This window comes from Epargyreus clarus, unplaced genomic scaffold, assembly GCF_041222505.1.
Source record: "Epargyreus clarus isolate Ecla_fem2 unplaced genomic scaffold, WU_Ecla_fem_2.2 ptg000010l, whole genome shotgun sequence".
Taxonomy (NCBI): domain Eukaryota; kingdom Metazoa; phylum Arthropoda; class Insecta; order Lepidoptera; family Hesperiidae; genus Epargyreus; species Epargyreus clarus.
Window position 1 is genome coordinate 10,607,246 of NW_027332218.1, and position 27,574 is coordinate 10,634,819.

At 33.5% G+C, this 27,574-nt stretch overlaps 2 protein-coding genes across 4 annotated transcripts in view; one reads left to right on the forward strand and one right to left on the reverse strand.

Annotated features, from left to right (window-relative positions):
• Positions 1–391: 391 nt before the first annotated feature.
• LOC140745528 (putative glutathione-specific gamma-glutamylcyclotransferase 2) lies at positions 392–20,686 on the forward strand. The gene is made up of 3 exons (XM_073077443.1): positions 392–865; positions 5,161–5,196; positions 17,648–20,686. The coding sequence occupies exons 1-3, from the start codon at positions 632–634 to the stop codon at positions 18,167–18,169; spliced, it is 792 nt and encodes a 263-aa protein (XP_072933544.1). The 5' UTR covers positions 392–631; the 3' UTR covers positions 18,170–20,686.
• A 1,145-nt stretch (positions 20,687–21,831) lies between these two features.
• Positions 21,832–27,574, reverse strand: part of Btl (fibroblast growth factor receptor) — an 88,048-nt gene continuing 82,305 nt past the window's right edge. For all 3 annotated transcript variants that reach the window (XM_073077445.1, XM_073077444.1, XM_073077447.1), the window contains 5 exons: positions 27,121–27,310; positions 26,665–26,776; positions 26,112–26,305; positions 25,493–25,630; positions 21,832–25,087 (listed from right to left, as the gene is read on the reverse strand). In XM_073077445.1, coding sequence (XP_072933546.1) covers positions 24,883–25,087; positions 25,493–25,630; positions 26,112–26,305; positions 26,665–26,776; positions 27,121–27,310 — 839 coding nt within the window. In that variant the 3' untranslated portion in view covers positions 21,832–24,882. The remainder of the gene's footprint in view (positions 25,088–25,492; positions 25,631–26,111; positions 26,306–26,664; positions 26,777–27,120; positions 27,311–27,574) is intronic.

Sequence of the window (27,574 nt, forward strand, 5' to 3'; positions counted from 1 at the left end):
TCGGAAATCTGTAAAGATTTTAAAAATTGCGTCAGCCATGGTGGCCCAATCAGAACAGGTTTAAGAGGAACCGCCTGTGATTGGTCCATTGGTAATTTTCAAAAAAATATCCTGAACGTTCCTACTTACGATAAATTTACATCGATTTATTGTGGTAAAGAGTTCTTATCAAATTTCGTAGATATAATTGTTACTGAATATTTATTTTAATATAATCAGTATATTAAAAATAATAATTATAATAATTACGCAATTTATAAGTAATTATGTAATAAAACTATTAAGTTCGTTGCCGTGTAAATTTGAAAACTTAAAACGGAACGTAATTCGCGCTACTTTACAGAAATTCTGGCACAAAAAGTCATTAAGTTGTCATTGTCAGTATTTGTCAGTTTGGAATCGGAAGTCGCAATGGGTGGTATTATATCACATTTTTTCGTAACAAGTAGTGTTATTTTATATTAAACACGCGTATTCTAAATACCCACAATGAAACACAAGTAGAATAATAAAAGTGTAATAAATCTGTGATAAGTCAATCCTAACGCGGCATTCTTTCAACGCTTTCACTATAAATTCGAAATTCGCTGTATATTTTCCGTAGAAAGTAGTGTTTCTATTTAAAACCACGATGGAGAATTTTAAACAAGATTCAAGAAATAAAGAAGAGGAAGCCAATGATTTATCCAAAATGGAGCAGAATGTGGAATTAATAGACAGGAAGGCGCCCTTATGGGTCTTTGGGTATGGGTCTTTATGCTGGAACCCAGGGTTTGATTACCAGCAGTCAGTGACAGGATACGTTAAAGGATTTTCTAGAAGATTCTGGCAAGGGAACACTACACACCGCGGAACTGAATCCAAGGTAAAATATTTTTAATTTTTCATAAAATATTCGCGTAAAAAATCACGCTTGTTTTAAAAATCTGCTACTCATTATTTATGACTTTAAATATAATGAAAAAGATTACAATTCAATTTAGTAGAACGTATAGCCCCATGGTTTTTACAGAACTTTATGAATTTACCATCAGAAGCAATGTCGGGCGCGCATCCAACTCATAAATTGAATGGATGGACCAGTAGTGGATAAATTCTATTCGCACTTCCGGGGTATGGAGGATCTCCAGGTTTTTAGCATTAAATATCACTAATTAATCTTTGGATGAATGGTGTTGAAGGTTTCACAAGCAAACAGTCTCACATTTCGCATACACATACATATTATGCTTGAAAATTAATATTCTCTTCAGTTTAGTAACAAAAAATGCCTTAAACATATATTATAAGCAAGTAAGTAGAGTAGGCAAAAAAAATAAGGTCTTCAGATAAACATATATATTTTATTATTTTTGACAAATCATTGGCTTCCTCTTCTTTATTTGTCTTCGAAAAAGTATCTAGCCTAAAAAGATGGCCTAATTACATCTAAGATGTTGTACAGAGGAGTTTCTCCACTTACCACGCCTATAGTGTGCATGCATTAGACTCCAGACATCCTCCAGTAGGGAAAAACCTGTGCAAAACATGATAACATAGAAAAGGGTTATAATTAATAATTCAATAAGTATTTCCTTATTGGATTTGTACAAAAAACTTTCTGTGGAATATTTGTGTCCATCCAATTTTCCATGACTAAGTACATTAATATATAGTTTGACCTTGATTGGCCCTTTCTATGTAAGAATAGTATGCTGAAAATATTGATATTAATCCTAATGATGTTAGTTAATTTCACAATTGCTTCATCTAACTTTCATAACTTCTTGAGTAAAGCAGCAGGTGTAATTCTCATTATACATTTACTAGCTGACCCGGCAAGCTTTGTACCGCCTCAAAATCTATTTATCAAATATATTTCATATAAAATATAGCCTATGTTACTCGTGCATGATGTAGCTTTCGAATGGTGAAAGAATTATTAAAATTGGTCCAGTAGTTGTTGAGCCTATTCATTACAATCAAACAAACAAACAAAGTTTTTATAATATTATTTTATAATATTAGTATAGATTAAGTGTTTATAATATTAGTATAGATTAAGAGATCATTCTCTTGTTTGCAAAATTAAGTATAAGGAAAATATTATTTTTTTATATAATATTATTCAGGAAGTTTGGCTGTTAATTCAACGAGTAATTAAGCTAAATAATAATAATTAAAAAAAACCATATACAAAAAAATATTGATCACATTTATTAATTATCTGTTGTCATAATAAAGTTAGTTAATAATTTGATAAATTAAATAATAACATACACAGTTCAAAGTTTCTAATGAGTTTATCCATAATCTATTACTCTGACCTCAATAATTATGATTACCATGTGTAGATATAGGTGTTATCTGTATAAACTTATTTGTGTACTATATCACACTGGTGTGTTCTGGTTTGTTGGGTGAACAAAAGGTGACATACTTATAACATTTATGAAATATTTCGACTTAATTTTCACAAACAGTAGTGCCATAGTGACTCGTTTCGAAATTACAAATACTTGAGTTATTTGTTAACCCTTTTTATGTCCTACTGCTGGGTAAAACGCCCTATGAGTATACTTCACCATGTGTTGGTGGAGGAAGAAAAGGGTTTCCAATTTCCATCCTGGGTTTTAAATTTTAAAATTGTAGCTATAAGGCCTTAGACAAGTTTAACTATTGCCTTTCAATTATAGCAACAAAACAGGCTTAACGTGCCCTCTGAAGAACGAAATCCCACTTTTGTAAAACTTTGCCACTAGCAGACACCCAACCAACTGCCTACCACGTCTAACATTGCTTAACTTTGTAGATACGATCTACATATTCTACGAGGCTATGCATGCCTCCTATCTGATAGCAAGCATTTTTCATAAATGGTGCCCCCTGAACATCTGTATACTTCTTCAGCCCGTGACCACTACTGCTGAACCTAGTCTATTTACTAGACTTCCACAAGTCCCGAACTCGCACTGTTCTCATCCAGCCTCTTCCCATCACTCATATAATGTCATCCATTTCATTGTCGGCCCACCTTTCTGTGTAATAATATAGTAAATGTTTAATAATTCTGTCTATGTAGAGAGCACTACAACTGAAGGGTTCTATCAGAGATTATGAATATGTTTACACAGATTAATTTTCCCATGAAGTAGGATTAAGACTAATGGGTAATCATCACGCTTGCTATAATTTATGGTATAATACTGCATTAAGAGTTTTATTGTCATGACACAATACTATTTGTGATTCATTAATCTATTTATAACTTAATTATTTTATAGCAATCTGTCATCATAAGCGTTATTGCATCATATTCAATAGTATTTGATTACAGCGTTATTTAAAACATTACATTTTATTTTAATCATGGTAAGCTCTTAAATATTCCACCAGAACGATTGGTGTGTGAGCTCAAAATATTTCATTATTTCGTAAATATCAGGATAAGGGTCACCTTAGTCACCTATGATTCATAAAAACTTCATATTAGACTATAGACAGATATTGCTTAAAAGAATAAGTTCCTATCTTATTCGTATAGAACTAGCACATCATTGTTGGTGACCATTGTGCCATGAAAAATGTAAATTATTTTGTTTAAATACTTCATTATGTATTATACTTTTTGTATAAAAACTAAAATCCCGATACTCAACATCAAAAACAAGCCGACATCCATTAATCTATTATGTTCACCATAGTACAATTCAGTTCGTCGTACATTTTAGATCTACGCGAATATAATGTAAAACATTGTACCACTTGCCAAGAAAGTGGAAAACGTCACGAAACATTCCAATTGGGCTGATAGGGCATCACTACAAATAAACGCGCGTACATAACGAACATCCAAAACCATTTTTATGCTAAATTAATCGTTATACTCTGAAATCGAAGACAACTCACCTACGACAAATTTTCAAACTTTGTATAACTACTATTTAAAAATATGATAATCTCGAAAGAAAGAAAAAAGATATAGTAATATACGATATATTACAAGATGACCATTTGATCAATAGTTTAAACATTACAACACAACAACAAAAATATTAAACAAGTTTATCAAGCTTTTTTTTATAATATAGAAACAGCAGACGAACATACAGACCAACTGATGGTAAGTGGGTATTGCCGCCCATGGATATCTGTAATCAACCCCAGATAGGATTAGATATTCCTACCTGCGGTCGGCCACAGATGCCCCGCTACCCTTGAGGACTAAGCTGGAACGCCTCGGAAAAGTCCGTCTCCCTCACCACAATCTTCAAACCGGAACACTACAGCGCCTAACACTGCTGTTATTACGTAGAAATAGGTGTGGCGGTGGTGCCGCCGGAATCGAACCACAAAGAGTTCTACCACCTTCACCTTAAGTATATCATGTTATAACTTAAAACTTGCACTGAAATTTGTTTGCACTCATTGGATTTTCTTCAAAAACTAACTTCAACCGTGTTGATCCTATACGAAACTTCCGTGTTTGTAACATTTCCGTAACACTGAAAATACAATGACCTGTTACTTATCATGCATAAAAAATTCAAAACATATTCCTCATGCCAACAGAATATTTATTAACGACGCGTAACCAAACTTTAGGGCTGTGACGTCGTGTTCCTATTTTCGTACAAGTTTAAACTCATGATCACTTTATGATGGTGTGACTATGTCATCATGTTCATACTGTTTTCAAACAGGTGTTCTGTTAATCGATATATCAATAATACGCTAGAAATACTCACAATAATTTATTATGATCATTTACATATCAATACAAATTAATTGCTCTTATGAGATCGCGTAATGTGTCTCTGTGATCATGTGAAACAACCCTTATGAGAAAATATAACGAATCTTAGAGAAGCGTATAAGGTTGCTAACTTTTATACATATATGATTAAATTTAATTTCATTTGTCTCTTCAATAAAAATCTTAATTATTTGCACATTTATGTTTTCATATAAAACTTTGGTGTATAGTGAATGGTTTTCAAGTCTAAAGGCTGTACGCCATGTATAAAATAAGTATTAACCGACTTAAAAAAGGAAAAATTATACATTGCCTTATATTAATTGAAGCTTTTTACTTGAAACGATATATATATCTCTTTATCTATATCTTTTTTATTTAAATTTTTCAATAGATTCTAATTTTACTTATTATTCTTGTTACAGCCGGGTCGTGTCGCAACATTAGTAGAAGATAACGAGGTAAGCATGAATTTCTTTAACACCATTTTAACAAACAGGAAACGAGTTCAGAACGCTTCAAAGATTTCATCCAGAAAAAATCCACGAAGAACTTAGGAAATGACATTGAACTCTTTTTGTCTATTGGGGAAGTAGTTCTAGGTTTATCTAATACGATCACAAAGTAGGAAAGGCGATAAGAAGCTATAGGTATATATCAAATTCCTATAATCTAGTGAAGGAAATTGCGATAACATTGACAAACTAACCAAATATACTCCTTATGTAAGACGCATTTTGGCATTACATCAGTATGATAGACATAGGTTTGGGTAAAGCTACATATACGAATATATGGAGTCAATTGTATTTACATCTATTACACCTGCTGTGTTGTGACACAACAGGTGTAATAAATGTGAATACAATGTGTCAATTTGCTCAGAAATATTTGGCGACTCCAATTATAAATGTCCATTGATCACTTACCATCAGATGGACTTTTTTTTGTTCACGAAGGGGAAATCTTCAAAAGGTACCCCATGTCGTGAGAGCGACACAGGGTTATGTGGGACTCTTACCGCACTAAAACCTCCCCGGTGGCCGTCCTCGGAGTTGCGTAGAGGACTCCGGGGATCTCCAAAGGAACGCAACTGGAGTCTTCTTAGCGTATCCGCTCAGGTGAGCTTCACGCTCGCCACACCGTCTGGTGCGTCGACGGTATGCGACCACACATACTGCCGTTCTTCCCGGGGCCGTTGGCCGGGCGGTTCGAGCTTCCACTCTTGCCACCCGCGACCCCAGAAGCCCTCTCTTAGTCACCTCTTACGACAAGCAGGGGATACCGTAGCCCTATTCTAGTCCCGAAACTACAGGGATAACCAGGGGATGTACTGCTTGCTACCAGCTGACGAGCTTCAATTTGATTGGTAACAAATTAAAATAACAATGTCTAAAATTTAGATTCTAAATAACAAAGTGTTACATGATACATCTTATTGTTAAAGTTATATCTAATAGTCAATATAAGGACATTATGGTACAAATAAATTTATATCAGACAAGACTGAAAAGATAATATTTAATCGAAACAAGTACTATGCAATCTATATCCTTTGATCGACCGAATCGTTCTCATTATCTATAATTTTGACCATTTCTCAACTCGTCGAATCTAATTGACCTGTTTCTTGTAACGAGCTAAAATTTCAAAGATTACTGGGTCATTGGTTAATTCGGTTATTTCGATAATTCTAGCGGCTTGCTTTGTTTCTCAATAAAAGATTTGTCAATAACGTGGTTCTCAAATTGTGCTCTGTTATCCCATAGATATGTTCGTCTTTATTTCCATATATGACGGGCCTGTGTGGCGGAGTGGTCACCCACGGTAGCGGAGTGGTACGGGTACGACACTCAAAAGGTTCGGGATTCCATTTATATTGTAGGTCAGAGTTTCAGTACTCGATTTTGAGCCCATCCATGGTCCTCACACAACACGGATTCAGACTCCAGTCAAAATCGTCCGGTCAAAATGCTCTTTAGTATTTCATTTTTGAATGTATAGAAGTCAAGATTGAAGTAAACTAAATTATTCAATCGACAGTAATTGCTTAAGGTTATAAAGCTCTGTATACTTTGATTTCTCAGTGTTCTCGTCAAGTGTGGTCAAGCGTCTTCGTAAGTAACAATATTATCTTCGCCTTATTTCAATCACTACACACGTAGTAATATAACTATAACTATGATCTATACCGACCACATTCATAGTTCGTGACAAGCTACAGCGTCATATTGTGGCGCACTACCCAGAGTATGCTACACGTGTCACTATTGTCATTATATGAGCAACTATGTCGCTTCCTTAGGTCTCACTCAGTCATAAAAGCCACGATTATTTCCTAGTTTGAAGATAAAAACACTTAATTTATGACCACTGACCTCTATTTTCCCCTTTCATTTCTTATTTTCACCCATGAGAGGATGTTTGTACAAAACAATGTTAGCATTTATCTTCAAAACCATTGGTATGATTTTAATACGGTTTTTATTAATATTTTGATGTTGACTATTAATGATTTGGTTGTTTGCTATTTTCAATAAGTTTATCGGAAGATTGTCACTTCGGCTTTCCCTGATTAATCATACGTCGACGCAAATATTTACTAGTTTAAAGGTCTTGCCTCCTGTCTTTGTTTGTTATTACGTTTTTTCGAAACCAGCGCATATACTGTAAAGTCTTTACTTCGCTAGTAAACAAATTAAATTAAAATTTCTTTGATTCTTCGTAATGCCCTAATTGACCCGACACCGATATTATTTTAGTACGCACCAATCTTATTTATAGTTGTTTTTTTTTTTGGAATGATTCCAAAATTGTCAATGACCTCGTGAGGCCTAAAGTTCTCAATCGGAAACAAACAATACAATAACAGAAAGTAAACAAAATTGTTAGTATAGCTATCTACTTCATAACATGTGGTACCCATCCTTTAATGGGGCGAACTCAAATACTTCGAGATGATAGAATTTTGTAAGATAAGTACTGAGCCAGTACTCGACCACATTTTTAGTAAAATTACCAAACTGCGTTATAAAATTATCAACGCGAACAGTTCATAATTTTTTGACGAAGTTTGGTTTAATCATAATAAAAAAATCTGATAACAATTTTATATATTTGGTAGCCGGATTTCATGGGCTGATATAACCATATCAAAACTGCCCATCATTATCATAACCAACAGTTTTCTGTCCTACTGCTTATCACGAGTCATCTCACAAAATGAGAATAGTTTAGAGTTAGGATAGTCTTCGTTGAACAATTACGGAAGAATAAACTTAACACATTTTTTAAAATTATTTTAAGATACCGGTCGATGATGAATATAATATGATATGTTAGGTGATAATGATTAATAGTTTTGTTATTAGGTGGCCCTCGCACTGATTTTCGAATGGTTCATTAGGTAAAATGTTCATGCAAATAAAATGTTTTGATTATCATTGATTTAATCACTTAATATAAAATACAGTGAGACAAATTCATTCATGTCATTGAACAATAAATAAGGTATGTAATATACATTATGCTATATGCATACATTCCATGAATCATATTATATTGGAGGTGCATAAGTAACACGTGGAATTGTTTAAAACGCACGAGTAATAAGATATACTGAAATACGATAATATGCTGTAATAGAAGACATGACCAGCGAAATAAGAGTATCTATCGCATGTTCAATTGTTCATTTTATTTTGATATATTTTAGTATTGTTACGTTTATTGTGAAAACTGTAAAGTCATCAAAATTTGGTTTACTGGTGAATAACAGTTATTTATCAAAAACGTAATATATTGATTTTTACTTTGATTTCGGTGTAAAAAACAAACATTTTCTTAATTAACAAACGGTTGCAACCGTACTCGGTGGGACCAACCACCGCCATCGCTTTTAGTTAAAGGTTTAATGTTGACATGTAAAAGGTGACATTATATGTTAGAGGTCAACTTTTACATGTCATACGTCAATCCATTTTGTGTGAAGAGTAATTGACTACTCACGGAGTACGTACTTTGGAACTTGCAAGTTGAATCAATTGCATCCGGCGATTTGCGAATTGTATGTGGTGTGATACGATCGTATGTATCGTAACACGAGGGGCGTCTGTGAGTGCCGTACATATGTTTGTTATTTAGATATTTGTGCTATTAACACAGTGTTAAGCGCTGCTGTGTTCAAGTCAGAAGGGTGTGATAAGGGAGACATACTTTTCCGAGATATTTTACCTTAATCTTCAGAGGTAGCGCGAATCTGTTGCCAATCTCCTCTTATCTGGGGTTAATTACACATGTCCAGGGGCAGCATTCGCCTCTTACCATCAAGTATACTGTATGCTTGTCTGCTACTTCTGTCTTATAAAAAATACCTATCTACTCAAAGTTAAGTATCAATTCTAAACGAAGTTGGTTGAACAAGTACAGATGTCATCACTACAGTGAAGAAAATACCAAGAAATACACACACTTAATTGCATACGATACTTGCATATATTGTTCGTATTATCAATAAATTAACATGACGCATTTTAATGGATGCAATTGATGCACAAATTCTAAAGAACACATTTTCCTTATACATTCCCCTTACGTTAATTTAGTTTTTAATACGATGTATTTACGACATTAAATGTCGCAATCTTCGTCATCCATTACTGTCCCACTGCTGGGCATGGGTCTCCTCTCAGAATGAGAAGGATTAGGGCATAGTTCACCGCGCGGACTGAGTGCGTAATGGTAGACTTCATATTTTGAAAACGTTAAAAAAAATATTGGGTATGCATGTTTCCCCACGATTACTTCCTACACCATTAAAACAAGTGATAAATATCGTTATATATTAAGTACGAGAAGTTATTTACCTTATTGTACGGAGATAAATGAAATAATTAATTGTTCATCTCAAATGAAAGGATATTCCCATTGGAAATTTGCAAACGGTACCTAGAAAATAGTTATTACCCAAGTATAATTAAGGACTATGTAGGCACTATGTTAATCCAAAATTTTATATTATTTTGTTTAGAAACTCTTATAAGGGTTACGAGGTAAGAGTCATTTATTGATAAAGGGCTCCAAAAACCCTTACAAGGGTTTCGAGACAAGAGTAATTTATTATTAAGGGCCCACCCTCAACAATAAGTGACTCTTCTTGAATACTAAAACTGATATGGAATGTATACTTTACAGTCGTATTATTTGTTATTTTATTATAACAATGCGTCCATTATTATTTCTATAATAATGCGCTTTTTATTGCATGACTCGTATCCTGTATTATGAAAAGGTCACTTGTTGATCAATTTTGCTACATAGATTATATAAATTTATTGCCAGCTATGATAGGTATGTTAGGTTTAATACTGTGTCCGTCCAATCGTCTTTATAAGCCTTAAGTACACGCGCGATTACTAATAACGTAACGTCACGCGTGGGGTCCAGGAATACCCCATGAGTGTTTTGTATCTATTTCCAATATGTTTTGAAAATTATCGAAATATAAATATAGAATACATTAAGGGACGTTTTATTATTTATATAATGCGTTTAATATCTATTATAAAGTAAGTTTATAGATGGTAATGGACGTTTTACAAAATAATACCTCTTTTGTTGGAGTATTTTACGTACCTACGTACAATTAACTAAATCGAACAAAAACAGACAACTTTCGACTATATTATTATTATTTTCCAATTAAATAGGAACCAAACCAGTATACATTGTGCAAAAATAAATCATTATAATAATAATAAAAAAGACAACACGTGTGCAATATATATATAACTAGCTATATCCCAGTGAGGTTCTGTGTCATTCTGTCGGTTGACATGATACCCTGTAAGTAATTGCCATTGAAATAGATTTGGAAACAGTTTTATTTTTGCAAGGTTCAACAAATAACAGTAATTTTTTAACATTGGTTCTGGCAAATATAGTATTATGGGCTTGGGTGTGATGTTACACTATATAAAGGGTATAATAAGGGTCTGGCATTCGGCAGACGGAATGTTTATCAAGCGTTCTAATGCAAAGGCGGACCCTCACACCTTAAACGTCTTCTACGTACCCAGACTGCACGGCGACTTGTGAGATTAATTAAGCGTCGCATTACGTTATAGTTATTTGACTAATGATAGTGTCTAGCATAAGGAGTCTATTTACTTCGTATTTCATTCGTTACAGTTCCTACTAGAATAGACAAGATAAGATTCAGGCATTAAATCCGTATAGAAAGTAGATAAACATATCAATTTTGTCCTCATTCAAGTGTAATGTTTGGGTGTATTTTTATCAGCTGGTCTAGTTGCATTGTCACGCTTTTGACTGATGTACATTATCTATACTAACAAATAAATTAAATTTGTATGTCTGTATATCTACACTTCTACTCGTACACTAATATTATAAAGAGGAAAACTTTGTTTGGTTGTAATGAATAGGCTCAAAAACTACTGGGCCGATTTTAAAAATTCGAAACCTACATTATCCACGAGTAACATAGGCTATAATTTATATGAAATATATTTGATAAATAGATTTTGAGGTGGTACAAAGTTTGCCGGTTCAGCTAGTAATTTAATAATTTGATAAAGTAACTGCCGTTTTCTAAGACTATTTCGTAAACTTACTCATAGGTATTTTAGATATTTTCTAGGTAGCTTTTAACTTAAACGTAGTCATTAATATTCCCGTCTCATAGACTCATACACAGACAGATAATGTAACCATAGTAAAAAAAAATAGCTATTGCTGTCCTGAATATCTGAATTTCTGAAGGCTTCTGATCTTCTATCAATCTATAGAGATACATCCAGAAATTTAACATAGTGTGGGACTATAATATTTTCTGCATTGATGTGGGGTTAAGGTTTGTTGGTTATTTTACACGTTAACCTACATGTAGAAAGCGTTATATTAAGGTTACTTTGTCTTAAGGGGCGATATGATATTTTAAAATGTTCTCTCACTAAGGTCGCCGAGTGAACCAAGAAAGTAACGGAAGAAAGCTCTTTCGGTATACAGATTTAAACACAAAGAAACCACGTGTTTTATTCTCGTATCCGCATATTACGGAACGAACCCTGACCTATATAAAGGAAGGACGCGTGATAAACTCTTGAATCTGCCAACTGTGACCAATCTTATTGTCATCATTGAAATGAGCGAAAAGGTCGTCCTTTTTTATATTTTTGAAAATATACTTCTCGTGGCGTATTAGGAGATATGTATCGGTATTCTCAGCAAGTAACGGAAATGCTGTGCACGGATTACGGAAATAGCGCATTACTTGTAGAATAAAATATTTTTTGACGTGACAACGTCTTATAATTCGATGGAGCCGGCTTCACGTACCAAAAAACATGACTCATGCGGCGTTACCTCGCTCTGAAGCGTTCCATTTAAGGCCTGAAGGGCAAGCGAGAGCGCGGAACGAGCGACAAAGAGGCACAATCAGCCTCCGTGTATTTACCTCCTTCTCTATATCCATACAAAATGTCTATCAAACATTTTTTTTTTTTTGAAAAATGCAACCATTCCATCAGTATTTTCTTATGACGTTTTCACGTTCAACTATCGTCAGTAAACCGACTTTACAGACAACCGATTTGTGGAAACGCATTTGTGACCAACCTGTAGTAGGGCTTTAATTTTATCTCGGGTTGATTACAGATGTCCATGGGAGGCAACAACCACTTACCGTCAGGTAGGCTGCATAGTCCCTTGCTACATAGGGTAGCAAGGGACTAGTTATAAAGAAAAACAGACAACACCGTTTAGTTACAAGTGTATAAGCTATAGGTTAGTACCTACTATGAGTCTTGATACATTACTATTATTACTATTACTTCATTACTATAATTAGGACTTAGTTATCTTAAAATCAGACAGACAGGCAAGGAAATAAACTGACAGTATCTTCAACTTTCACGTGGAATAGAATAACCCACGGGTCAGCTGTTGCGGAAAATGACACTGTTTATATTAACTACCACTAATAGTGTCTTATCAGTTGCATGATACCTAGTCGTGTTAGTTAGTGTATTGCCAGTTATGTACGTGACCATGTAGTTTTACAATTGATGTACATAACAAAGGCTATGTTTCCTTGTTGAACAACTAAGTGATTAAAATCAAGGGTCCTTTGAAATTCGACTGTTGTGGCATAATCGATTATTTCAGTTTCAAAACAATTAAAAAATGAATTTTAACAAAGACAGCCGACCGCGCACGATGCTCGAATCTCGACTCGCGCGCATACAAGCACACTCTTTTTAAGTAATGTATGTTGAAAGAGCGAGAGATAGTAAGAAATGAAAGGGGTTATAAAACTTTTACCCGTTTGCGGAAGGTAAAGTTTTACGCGTATCTATGCACGTAACTATTACAAATATCATTCTTTGGCACGATGTCCAAGCCTACGATTTGACGTACTTTAATATACATATGAGGTGTCGTTGGATTCGTATAAATTGTGGGAGTAACGAAGGCTATATTTTCAGTCGAGCTTTCGATTTCTGAGTTAAGGCGCATCGTTTCAAAACTACTAATTATCTATAATAATAGTAATTGGTATGAGTAGGAAGTCGAGGGCTTAAAGCAAATTATGAATTCATAAAACATAGATCCATTATATACAAACCTGTTGGCATTCCTCTCGCAAACGCGATTATATGGGATGAAGGTTAGTTACGTATTAGTTTATGTTAAGTAGGTTATGTGTACTAATAAATAGCTAATTGATGTTGTTGTCTGTCTGTGGTCGTAATATTAATACTATTTCCTGTGAGTATGATTTGTATGACACGGAATTAGCCGCTTGTGATGCTTAAATTGTGATTCACAATTTAAGGGGTGTAATAATTTATGTTTGGTAAAGTCCGCGCCAAACTTCTAGTCCGCTCTGAAGTTGCGCGCAGGTGTAGTCAGAGAACCACAAGCATATACTCCGTAGCAACAGTAAGGGCACACGCGCTATCTTCGTCCTGCTAATATCTACAAATTGCTATTGCGATCCAATTCATTTCTATATTTATAGTGGACTAGAAGTTTGCCGCGGACTTTACCTACCTACTCTTGGTTACATCTGAATTTGTCTGCTTGATGTAGTTCTAATATTTTATCCCCTTAAGAAGGTGTATACATTGTTCCCTATATTCTTACTAATTAAAATGTCTCCGTACTAAATTGTATGAAAATCTGTTCAGCGGTTTGGCTTTGAAAGCGTTACAAACTTTAGCGTTTGTAATATTTCTAATATTAACAATTTATTTGTAGCGATGATTGCGCATCAATAAAAGTAATTGTTGATAACAGTTGTTAATATAACCCGAACCGTTTATTTACATTTATTTGGTTGTTATTATAATGTTGATTGTTGATGACGTAATACGAAACATTGAGACATGTAAATATTACGAAAAATCTTGTTGCTATACGAAATGTAAATATTTATTACTTACATAACAAATGCGATATATGTTTTTATTTAAACTATATACCTACCTACCTGTATAACTTGTATTCAGTAAAATAATAATGATGATTCGAAGTTCAAATTCCCATGAGTGAAGATTTGGGTAGATATGACTGATATAAAATGTTAAGCAACATAAGGCGTGGTGAGGTGGATGGGTGAACACTAGTAGCCAATAGTCTTCTTCCGTCTATATTTTACCTCTGGCCTAAAGTGTCCTGTAGGTACTCCTTTTACGTAGACGTAGTCCCTTTTTGATAACCGATACCCTTTTTGATAACCTGTGATCTGCCCTTTGCCATCAGTTGGTATACTGTGGTTATTCTGTCAAAAATTTTATAATCGGCAACATTGTTTACGAAACTACAGTCATATGTTGGATGTATTTGTCGGAAATTAGCATTCACGGAAATTATTCGACAAACACGTTTGAGGGTTACGTGTGTTAGTCAACCACAAACACTGGACTTCTGACATCTGACCGGCCGCTAATAAATTTTATGAGGTGTATTTAACATACCTGAGGTCTGTTTAATTTGCCATTAATCATGAAATGTGTGGAAACCTTTCTGAGATGTCTGCATAAAGATAGAATAAATTTGTATTAAGTCCTTCTTCAGCCAATCCCATTCCGCCCCTGTCTAGCGTGATAGGTCTTATACTACTTGACCCTGTAATCCCGGGAATAGATTAGGGCTACGGTATCCCCTGCCTGTCGTAAGAGGCGACTAAAAGGTGGTTACCGGGGTTGCGGGCGGCAAGAGTGGGAGCTCGAACCGTCCAGCAAGCAAACGTGTGTGGTCGCATACCGTCGTAAACACCAGATGGTGTGTGGTCGCATACCGTCGTAAACACCAGATGGTGTGGGAGGACCCAAAAGTGCTCCCCCAGGGCAGAGCCCGATCGGGGCATCGCGCTTGGAGGACTCTGGTTGTGTTCCGTCGGAGATCCCTGGGTTCTCCAACAAGCGTTGAGGGTGGTCTCCGGGGGGTTTAAATCGTCGCTCCCACGTCATCGGGTACCTTTTGAAGGTTTCCTCGTAATCGAAAAAAAAAGGTCTTATACTACTTATTTTGAAGTCGTTGCTCAAAGGACAGAGGTGAACAATGATGAAACTTCCTTAGATTTTAGCCAGAAAAACAAATAAACAAAGAAATTTGGCAACGTAAATTTTTGCAAGGATTGCCAAACAAAAACATTACCATGAAAATTGCAAGCCAATTTCACGGTATCAAACGGTAGAACAATTTACGGTATTTTCTGTATTCAACCGCATAATTAACCAGGTACTAATTATAGTATTTGTCAACGTTTATTTCCCAATTCCAACACTGACGTCAGGTGTGTCGTAAAGTGATAAGTGTTGCGTTATTTAGAGGGACAAATAACATTTTTATTAATTTACACTTATAGAATAATGTTTTGTAGTATGAATTGTAACAATGAGAGTTTATTGTTAAATAACTAGTAATTAGACCTTTGTGGTTCGACTTCGGCGGCACCACCGCCACACCTATTTCTGCCTCATAACACCAGTTTTAAGCGCAGTTGTATTTGGCGGTGTGGTAAGGGAGACATACTTTTTCGAGGTGTTCCAGCTTAGTCCTCAGGGGTAGTGACGCATCTGTGGCCGACCTCAGGTAGAAATATCTAATCTTATCTGGGGTTGATTACAGATGTCCATGGGTGTCAGTAGCCACTTACCATCAGATTGACTGCATGTTCGTCTGCTACTCCTATATTATAAAAGAAAACCTAGTAAGATTCGTCTAGGGAGTACCCTAGACGAATCATACTAGGTTGTGGTGGTAGTAACGAAATGAAGCAGTTTTTGTGTTTCGGTGGAAACATTCCAACTTAGTTTCTATACATAGGTAATTTCGATAGGTCAGTGGAGGAAAACTTTTGTTGCAATAATAAAATGATCATACTCGGAAATTCCGTTTTCTTTGCACCTCTAAATTTATAGAAATTCTTGTAAATCCCGTATGATTCATCCAAGTATAAACCGGAGTCTTCAATGTCGTTGGACTGCGTTTATCAACTCTTTCGTAAGGCATCGAAGCCGAAGCGTGAATCATTTCGAGTTTTTAACCTGACATAAAATTACAAAGAGTTGCATGCTTCATGCGTGAGATTATTTCGAAAAATGCTGATAATTTAGGCTTTGTTTTAAACCGTGTATTATTCTTCGATGTTTAAACAAATCTACTACGTAATTATAACGAAGTGCATATGGATATAATATTTAGGTTAAAATTAATTAATATTCTTATAACGAAATCAAACTTTCAGTAAAGGACCCTTTATAAAAATACTGATAGATAATATTGAATTTAATTATCCATATTTCAATTATTTTAGTTGTACATACATACGTAAATTACTGTTGTTACTAACACTAAGTTTTTTTAGGAATCTACAGAAACAATAGAAGGTCGTAATTCCGTTGTACCTGTGCAAGAAACAAAAAATAAGTTAAAGTTTAACTTGTTTCTGGTAAACCCAAAATAAACTTGAAAACGAACGCAGTCTCACAACTTGCATCTATATCGGAAGTAAGACACCGGTTATGCCCACTCGCATGAGAATGTAAATTTTATGTTTTTAGGTCAATGCGAGATGCCAGCAAGTTATTGACGACCAAATGATGGATTGGTGTAAAATGTTACTTTCGAAATAATGTAATCATACATTGATTATTACATCTTCCGATGATTTTGATATTTAATATCACAGTCTGTCATTCATCATACTGATACGAGCTAGAGTTACAGGTTCAATCCCCGGCCATGCATACAATAACAACCAGTACTTGATATAGCTACGGTACCTGTTGAGCTGATTTTTTTTTTTTTTATAATATAGGAGTAGCAGACGAGCTTGCAGTCCACCTGATGGTAAGTGGCTTCTGCCGCCCATGGACATCTGTAATCAACCCCAGATAGGATTAGATATTCTTACCTGAGGTCGACCACAGATGCGCCGCTACCCCTGAGGACTAAGCTGGAACGCTTCGGAAAAGTCTGTCTCCCTTACCACACCCTTCAAAGCAGAACACAGCAGCGCCTAACACTGCTGTTATTAGGTAGAATTAGGTGTGGCGGTGGTGCCGCCGGAGTCGAACCACAAAGGGTTCTACCACCTTCAAAATTCATTATTCAAATTGTTTGAAATACGTAAATTTTACATGTAGGTAATATCTGATTTTGGCCAGTCAATCGGTCATTACAAATATACTGCATTGTTTTAAACTTGAATTCATTGGTCACACAATTTCTAGTTTAACAACACTTCACGCTATTGTTACATTAACGATAATGTTAACCTTATTCACAATTTAAAATAACACCCAAATCATAAAGAACAATACAACAAGTGGATATTTTTATCATTGCACCAATTAACTCACGTATGTTTTTCTCTTGCAGGGTATTACGTGGGGGAAGGCGTTTTTGGTCGCCGCTGACAACAACGCCGCCCTGCCTTATCTCTCCACACGAGAATGCCAGTTAGGAGGCTACAGAACCTACACAGTGAATTTCCACCCTCGCCCCTCCTTCCTACCTTCGACCAGTAACGGTAACAAGGATGCCTTATTATACATAGCTGTTCCAGAGAACAAGCATTGGCTCGGTGCAGCTCCCTTGCCCGAGATCGCGAAACAAATCTTAGAATGCCACGGCCATTCCGGTTCCAACGTAGAATACCTCTTAAGGTTAGCAGACTTTATGCGGGAAGAGATCCCAGAAGCTTTGGACGACCATCTCTTCTCTTTGGAGAGGTTAGTAAGAAAATTCGCAGCTGATATGAAAGTCTGCTTGCGGACTGTGATGGGAGAGGCATCTGTACCTGTGAAAGCCGAAGAGAAACCCGAAGCTAAAGCAGTTGTTCCTAAAAACCAATTCGCATCCAGAATACCCGATAAGAAGCTTCGTTGCGTCAACATGTGATTTCCAATTTGGGTTTTCTGACCCTATCCAGAGAGTTATCCAATTTTATGACAGTTCCTCTAAAGGATTTTCGTTTCTTGGCAGCTAATCTATTTCTACCTCCTTAAGGTAAGAGTGGAGATATATCTAAGAAAGCTTTAAAATGCCAAAAAGATTATCTATGCTTAGGAATTCTTATTCTATTTCTTAGGTTAAGTTTAATGACATTTCATGTGTATTTACTATTGTAGTTCAATTTTAAGTAAGCCAGTGACTTAGCTGGCATTTAAAAATGTTCCATACATCTTGCTGACCTTAGACTTTTCTAGACGATTAATTTGACATAAAGTCTGCATGATTAAATGTTTCAATCGATAGTTAAGCAAAATAGCCACAAATGACAATTACCTTCAGGAACGACTACGTTTTATTGCTTAGTTTAATACTAAAATTTAAAATATCAATACGGATATGGATAATAAAATATTATTGAGATTGTACAATATAAGTAAATGGACACACAAAAAGATAGCACGATTCAATTATATTCTGCTGATCCAATTTGTAAGCTGCTAAAATGCCCAAAGCCTTTGACGAATTATGGTTTTAGGAAAATGTAAGATATAGTGCATGTGTAATACGTCCCTGCATATTCTTGAATGTTCATGATTCCTGTTACGAAACAGTAATGGGTTGATGTCGTTGATGACGACGAAGTATTATGAATGCAATGGACGTAATTATGGCAGAAACTCACCACTTGTTTTGGTTACAAGAGTCCTCATTTGATAATATGGTCGCAGAAGTTTAATGCAAACAATACGAGCGTTTCCCGAGTGTTATTGTTATATCATATTGTTCTCTACATATTGTTATGGTCTACAAAGGTCCCTTTGACGTGAGAGTGTTGAATAGATAGTGTAAAGTCTTACACTTGTGTGGTCTTATCAGCTTCGAGCTCCACTTGCATTATTATTTTTAGTTATTAATAAAAAAAATCTGTGACACCTTTTAACATTTATCATAACTTTACGTTTACGTTTATAATGGTTGAAAACCGTAATTGCAAATACCGGATTTGTTTCAAAGCGCATATCGAATTTCATTCCATTAAAAGTCTTGTCAAATGTTTGCATTATCAGCATGACATTGATTGAACATGGTTCTCAAATAGGTTTTAAGTAACTTTTCAGAGTTTTCACCTAAATGTACCCACTGTTGCTGTCTTTAGTATGAAGTCTTTAGAAAAAAGAGAGTTGTATTGTATTGTAGAGTTCCCTTGAACCTTCTGATGCCGATTTCGGACTTAAAATCTATACTATAACAGTAACTTGTCATGTATTCAAGTTCCTATGCCAAGATATTGTTATTTGATTCAACGGATTTTTGTAAAAATGACTTTTAGATTTATCCGAAATTACGTTAACGGATTATTCACAACAAAAAATGAGAAGATTTTTAAATAAAATATTTTGAATTAACAACAGTCCCTGCACCTATTCATAATAAAAAAAAAACTATTTTTTCATAATAAAAATCTCTTTCATTTTTCCATTTTGTTTAATTTTGCCTAAGGGCTTTTCAGGAAATTCGCTTAAAGAGCCAAAAAACTGGGTCAGTATTGCATGAATGCAATTATAGTTCCATAGCATTAAATATAGTCGTGAATCGAAACTTGTTTGAAAGAATAAGCTGACTGTGAAGAGTACATGGTTTTGCAATTATCCACAGGGACCATACATATTTTCGCATATAACTAACCTATTCAGGTTTTATAGATTAGTTCATACAAACTAACTTTTGGAAAATGAGGGATTTCAATGACTAGTTGGGAATGAAATGGACTTCCAAAACTCATGGTTAATGGGTACTGCGGTTAATTTTAACCGTTTAATTTTAATTTAAAAAATAAGTAGACATTTTGTAATTGTATGAGAAAACAATGTTCGGATTGAATATTATCACTAATATTGTTTGTGAAATTTATGATAAAAATCGTGATAATCCCATGCTGTCTTTTCTATCTTTATCTTTCAAGAAATCGATATAATCTTTGTCTCTGTATAGCTAAGCAATTGGTATATAAAAAATTAAGATTATAACAGAACTTTTAGTTAAATAAAATAATTTATCATTAGTCCAATTTCTTTATCATAATTTTAGTAAAAAGGCTATGATGCACAAAATAGATGTAATAACCAAATAAATAAATAAAAGTATTATTTTTTGGATCTAGATTAGGTTAAGTTAATGTAAGTTTAGTTTTATTTTCTTTTGTGATTAAATTATGTTTATTTTGTTAATTAAATTTTGTTATATTAAAACATTATTTTTCTATAAATATTCTATCTGTTTGTGATAACTATTTCAAGATGTAACAATTAGTAAATAGATCATTAATATTAAAATAAAAAATGTAATTGTGACGTGTAACGTTTGATAGGCGAATTTTCTATGAGATTTTGTAACGGATATTGTAAGGCTATGCCATATTGTATTGACAAAATGTAATTAAATAAATATAAATGTATAAATCGATCTAGTGTTTTACATTATATACCCGTACGTTTTCAATTTCTTTCCTAAAAATCTGCCTGAGAAAATAAAATAGACACCTAGTAAGTAGAGTAATGCATCACATAAAAACAAAGATATATATAGTTTTTCTTGTTCCATGATTGAGATTTTGCAGTGTCATGTTACTATGTATTACTATTTTAAATCCCTTCTGAAACCATAATACCAAAATCTCTTTTGTAAAAAACGTAAATCATAATCGATGTATATTAGATGTTATCGCCAATACCTTGCATCTACGCATCGTGAAGTTAGTTTATACTAGAATTCCAATACAATTACTAGGTACGTGTAAGTATCTGGTCAGCACTTACCTTAATTGTCCTTGCAATATCAGGAACTAAACTATACAAAAAAAAGAACTTCAATTCGGACAAAACCACTCCAACTCGATATTAAAATTAGGCTACTCCGAAATACAAATAAAGAACTAACTCTAAATAATTCTAGAATACAAGAATATATTTTTGTTAAATAAAATAATCAAAAACAATAAAAATATAAATAATGCTCAAAACCGGCATTTGAACAAACTAGGTAGAATAGAATGTCGCGTTATATCTTAATAGTAGCGACATTTGTGGGAAATGATTGCAGTATTCTATGTTTACTATCATATCTCAGTCACTAGCGGCATCTGTTTGTAAAGCAAAATGTTTGCTAGATGGCGCTGTTAAGAAAGTTAGCTAGGTGACAAACACATTTATTCAGTATTACGTACAGATGTCGCTTAAAACAATAACTTAACCAAGAACTTATTTTATATTTGCAAGCTTACAACGTTCATTATAATTCAATTAAAGTAAAAACTAATCGAGAAAAGTATAAAATTGTTTTTTTTTTTATTTTGACAATATTTAATTATCTTGAATAATAAATACGAAATGTATTCCTCCTTTTCGAAGTCGATAATGGCAGTCAAATAGTCTGATAGATTTGCATATATTTAATTAATGTATTATTTATTTATCTCATGGAATACGACGAAGTTACCAGAAGTTTTGACTATTCAGTATTTTGCCTTTAGATAACAAGAATTTGGTAGTTTACATTGAAAATTTTATAAAAAAAGGAAAATAGGGTAGGTATTTATTAAAAATCATATATTGCACTCTTACTGCACTTTGTATTTTATTCGTCACTTTCTTTTATACAACATTAATAATACTTTCACATAGAAATCAAATATACAAACAAGATATAATAATATCGAAATCCGCACCGAATAAATTTAGTATTCCCAAAAATATAAAGGCGAATTTAATCTCATTTCAAGTTTTAATAATATTTCTAAAATATGAGAAATTACGCATTCACCTTTATACTGTCAATTCATTTTTCAATTTCGTAAATAAAATAAATACACTGAACATAAATTTTAAACATTTCATAATTCTTCCATCAAAAAAATATTTACACAGACCAAAGGGTAGATAGATAGACCTATTCCTAAAACTAATAATAAACACAAACATAATAAGAATAACTGACATTAACCTAATTAAGTACAAATATAATTTGGTGGTAAAATGCACTGATTTTCTACAATAATATATTTCTACTACTCCCTAAGCAATAGAGTAAATAGTTTAAAAAATCCAGTGGATTTAAGAAAATATATTTAAATATGATATCATTCAAAATACAATACTTTGATCCTAATAATTTAGAAATAAAATAATATCCATCGATATAAAAGATTATTATTAAATAAAATAAAAACCAAACGCAAATATGTGAACAGAGGTCGCTACTGTGATAATCATTCGTTTCAATTTTAAAGACTACATTTAAAATTTCAAATTGTATTGCATTAAAACGGTATGCTATTAGTAAATATACAGACTAGATCTTAACTCTTTTTTATTCTCTTTTTTCTTATGAATGATATCAAATCGTAACAAAAAGAGTCGACATATCTATATATAACTTTATCAAAAAAAATCTCAAAATATGAATACCTAAGAGAAATGTCAACTTAAAATCTACTTATTATATATTTTTCTAAAAAGGTAGAAAATATAAAAATAAGGCACTATAGAGTCATGGATACACTTTAGGTGCTGTTTCAGCCCCTTGTAACCTATGTAAACCTAGAAAACTAAGAAATACACAATAATACCTTTATGATACAATAATACGTACAAACTTTGGTACTTACACATAATTTATGTACAAAATTATTGCATAATAACAGTAATGCCATGACAGGAGTCAAATATTACTGCTACTAAAATTATTATGTTTTATCTACTCACGTACTGAATAACCATATATTTAAATCGCTAAATACGTCATGAATTTTAAAATACTTTTCGCAATATATAAAAAAAAATTGTGTAATCACAAGACCTTTTTGCCGATCAATATATAAATACACTTCACAATTAAAATTAAAATATTTTTGTTGGATATGCCCAGTCTCCATAATCTTCATCGTCGTAAGGTTATTTGCCAGAAAGTTAAAAATGAGACAAATTCTTCATTTCATATTTGGCGATTTAAATCCATATTCCTTATATACTTTATTTACAACTATAATAATATTATGCAATACTTTGTGATGCGATTTTTGGTACATTCACGAACAAATAAATACGTTAAAATTAACTAAAGAAAACTAGTGAAATAAAGCATTCGATACAAACTTGGTTGGAATTGTTTAATACTTTTATTGCCGTTTAACAAATTAGTTGTTTGATTTATTTCATTATTGTTAGATAGATATCGCAAAAATCAATGAAAATATTTTAGTTTCATTCCATGAATTAACTATTTCTTAGTTATCGAATTCTCGACTTCTCGATTTCCAAACTTTACTTCACTAGCTAATATTTAAATACAACTATGTAAATATTATGATGTTCAGTACATTCAATTACCAATAGATACAATAAAAATTTTCTACGTAAAAATAAATATAACGGCCATTCCATCCAGTATTACATTTTATTATTAAATATTAACTTCAATTTTTTCAACTCTGAATGAATTATTATCAATTATTCACTCATAAATGAACTGGTGGCAATCCTAATGTGGTATCATTAGATATCTAGCATTTTTTATTAATTTTAAACTGGCTGTCCCAAATAAATTGCAAACAACAAAAGTGTGATTCAACATTTTTGTTATCGATCCATTTTTTTAAAAAATCTCTCTAGTCTCTACCAATGACCGCAATTTCAAGATGGCGACTGTCACATAAAGGTTAGGTGGGAAAACGTAACATCGGCTACTATGTAGTCATTAAATACAATCACTTAATAATAATATTTACTTATCTAAAAACAAATGCTATTTGCTTACACGCACGTAATATTATAGAAAAATAAAGACATAAATAAAAAGATCCGCCAAATAAAACGTATAACTTTTTATATTTATTTTTTAAATAAATGACACAGGTTTATGAAAATTATGAATATATTTTTATCTCGATAATTCATAAATGTAATATTTTTAATGATGATTTTTATAACAATATCTTTACCGAGAAATAGTGTTATTCAATAGATACTTAATATGACGGAGTTTTTGGAAAAAAACATATTGATACATTCGTGATATGAATACTGGATATGAGTATTTACAGACTCTTAATTCGTTTTGTAACTTCTTTGTACAACAATAAAATTGATTCCTAGATAATCCATATCTTCACATTCACTATCTATGTACTAATTTCAGAGAGCTCTTTACCATATAACATGTATTCAAAGTTCAGATATCCATAAGTGTCTAACGATATTTTGTGTTCTCTGTGAATATTTACATTCCCTTCAGTTCGTACAATTTCTAGTATTACCTTATTTAAAACTTTTAAGTTTTCAATGAGCCTTAAAACATGTTTTATTTTAATGTTTGTGTTTCGAATTTCTTCAATGTAACTATATCACTATTAATTTTAATATCTTCAGTTATATTCTGAAATAATGTGAATGAATCCAAAGTTTTTAAGATATAGTATATTTTTTCCACTACATTTTACTAGGTGTTGATCATTCTCCAACAGTTTTTTTTTAATAAAAATAATTCTATGTAACGTTTTAATAATGTCGTTAATCATCGTGATAACACTCAAATATAGAGCTCCAATCCTTTACAACCTCAGAAACTTCAATGACTTCTAACTCTGAAGTCTCGTTCTCTAAATCTTATTTGATAAAAGGAAACTCGCTGTCGCTTTCATCCCCTGAACCATCGTAGCTGGAGGGTGGTGTGTCTAGCTGTGGTAAGCCTAGATCTAGATATTCTTGGTTTGCCGTAACTGTTAGTATTTTGTCTAAGTCTTCTACTAGTTCTGTGAAGGACGGTCGGTCACCAGGCGAGAAGGACCAACACTCTCGCATCAGCATGTATCTGTGAAAGAATAGTTGTGTAAACAAGGATTCTGGTGGGCTCTCAGTATTTTAACTACGGCAACATTACATGCGACATCATTTCAAAACTATATGTCGCACGTAAATTATGTCATACTAGTACATCATGGGGTACTGTATTCTCTAGAATCTAGAATACAGTTTACATAAATTACATACATACAGCAAGCCAATACAATTTCGCAGAGTTCATACCTAGTCCTTAAAACAAATATGTGTCTATAATCAACCTTAAATAAAATTAAAGTTTTATTTGGGTTCGATTGCAGATTTCTATTAAAGGTCTTAACATGAACAGTCCGTATGGTAAATCCACATTCATCATTAATTATGTGTGATTCTTCATTTCTTTTAGCTTTCATCACAAAATTTGTCTAATACTCACATCTCTAGGCTGCAACATGGCGGCTTCTCCATACGATGACCAGCGCTAAGGTGCTGATACATGTACTGTCCCGGCACTGTGGGGTATGGAGTACCGCCCAGGGTCATGATCTCCCACAGGAGCACGCCGAAAGACCAACTGGAATAAAAAAATGGGTCCTTTATAAACTGATTGGGAATAATTATTCAAACTAAAAAAATACTGGAAATTGGAGATCATCATAAAGATGAACTGATGAACATAATTTTGGATTCAATAACAACTGGAATTGAGACAATAATTTAAATACATTGATATGGCAAGGCTGATCTGGCGGAACAAAAACAGTACTGTGAATGACTCATTGAAATCTCCTTTTTACGTCGTTTTTTGGATTAGTCATTATTATTATTATTATTTGTTAGTTAACGAGGGTGAACCCTTCAAAAGGTACTCGGTGCCGTGGGAATGACACAGGGTAATGTGGGATTCTTACCGCACTAAACCTCCTACTCTTGCCACCCGCGGCCCTGAAAGTCCCCTCTCAGACGCCTCTTACGATAGGCAGAGTAGACCTGTAGACGGAACTACAGGGACAAACGCTATCTACTCTACAAAAATGTTGAAGAGTACTACTTACACATCAGTTTGCGTAGTAAACACCTTATGGTATAGTGACTCTGGTGCCATCCACCGCACAGGCAGCCTGCCTTCAGTCTTCTTGCGGTAGTAGTCGTTGCTGTGGACGTCTTTCGCGAGGCCGAAGTCCGCGATCTTCAACACGCAATCGTCTGATACTAAGACGTTACGAGCGGCCAAATCTCGGTGGATGCACTGGAAAAAATAGACATAGTTAAAAATAGAAGAAAATGATGTAGATGTACAAGTAATATATATTCATTAGACCCAGACATCGAAGTCTTCGTAGTGATCGCTTTAAGACAAGCTCATGAGAAGGTACTTATGAGGATATATTTAAAATATTTCGAATCTTAATAGATTAGAATATACTTATTTTACTCTAAATAGATCGGTAACTTTAAATTTTTTTAGGATATTTTTTAAATATTCCCTTTATAAATATTGAATTTAATGTTATCTTGCGATCATTGCTTGACTTACTGTTGACTTAAATACAGTACAGATTTTCACAATTTAAACAAAACGCAATTCATCGTAAATTAAATACTTACCCTTCTAGATGCAAGGTATTCCATGCCCCTAGCGACTTGATAGGAGAAGGATACCAAGTCCTTTTGAGTCAATGTTTTCTTCTCTTTTAAGTCTTCGTTAGGCGATTCATACCTGGGATAAACACATTACTTAATAATTTACGTTTTTCTTATTAAGTTCTTTCTTTATAATCTTATCGAACTTTAATGTCAAATCCTCTAAAATAAATTGGAAAGCCCGGTCCATAAACGAATCTAATTTAATGACATTATCAATCTCTTAAATACCTTAATAATTATATTATGTCATTAATTTCCATCATCAATTTCCTCTGAAGTTGAATAAGTCATTTACGTTTTTAATATTTTATCAAGTGGCTATTTTCCAAAGACTTTAACTGTAGATAGTTGAATGCGCCATAATTCTTTAGAACTTTACCAATCAGAAGTGTCTTTTTAATAAAATGTAGAACTTACCTATTTCCAGGCCTGTGATTTCTTAGATATTCCCGCAGATTGCCATTAGGAGCGTACTCCACTATGACGTAAAGCGGTCCATCCTGAGTGCAACAGCCCAGTAAGTTGATGATATTCACGTGTTTGCCGATCATCTTCATCATTTCCATTTCTGACACTAGTGCCATCATCTCTGCATCAGTGTGACCCTCTGAAAAAATAATATAATCAAATTATAAATGTGTAAGTATCTCAAATTTTAACCGATTGCATATAGCGTTTTGCAGTAGAGCCACCAAAACAAAGTTTATCTGCTTTCTAAAATATTATCTTTAAAATACATATAATCATAGTATAAATATATGTTCAGCTTATTACGTCTAAGGGAATTATAGACTTATGGCATTGTAAAGTTTTATTTTTAATCGTCTTCAAAGTGCTGAATTATCTTTTTGTAAATTTGGTACTTTTACTT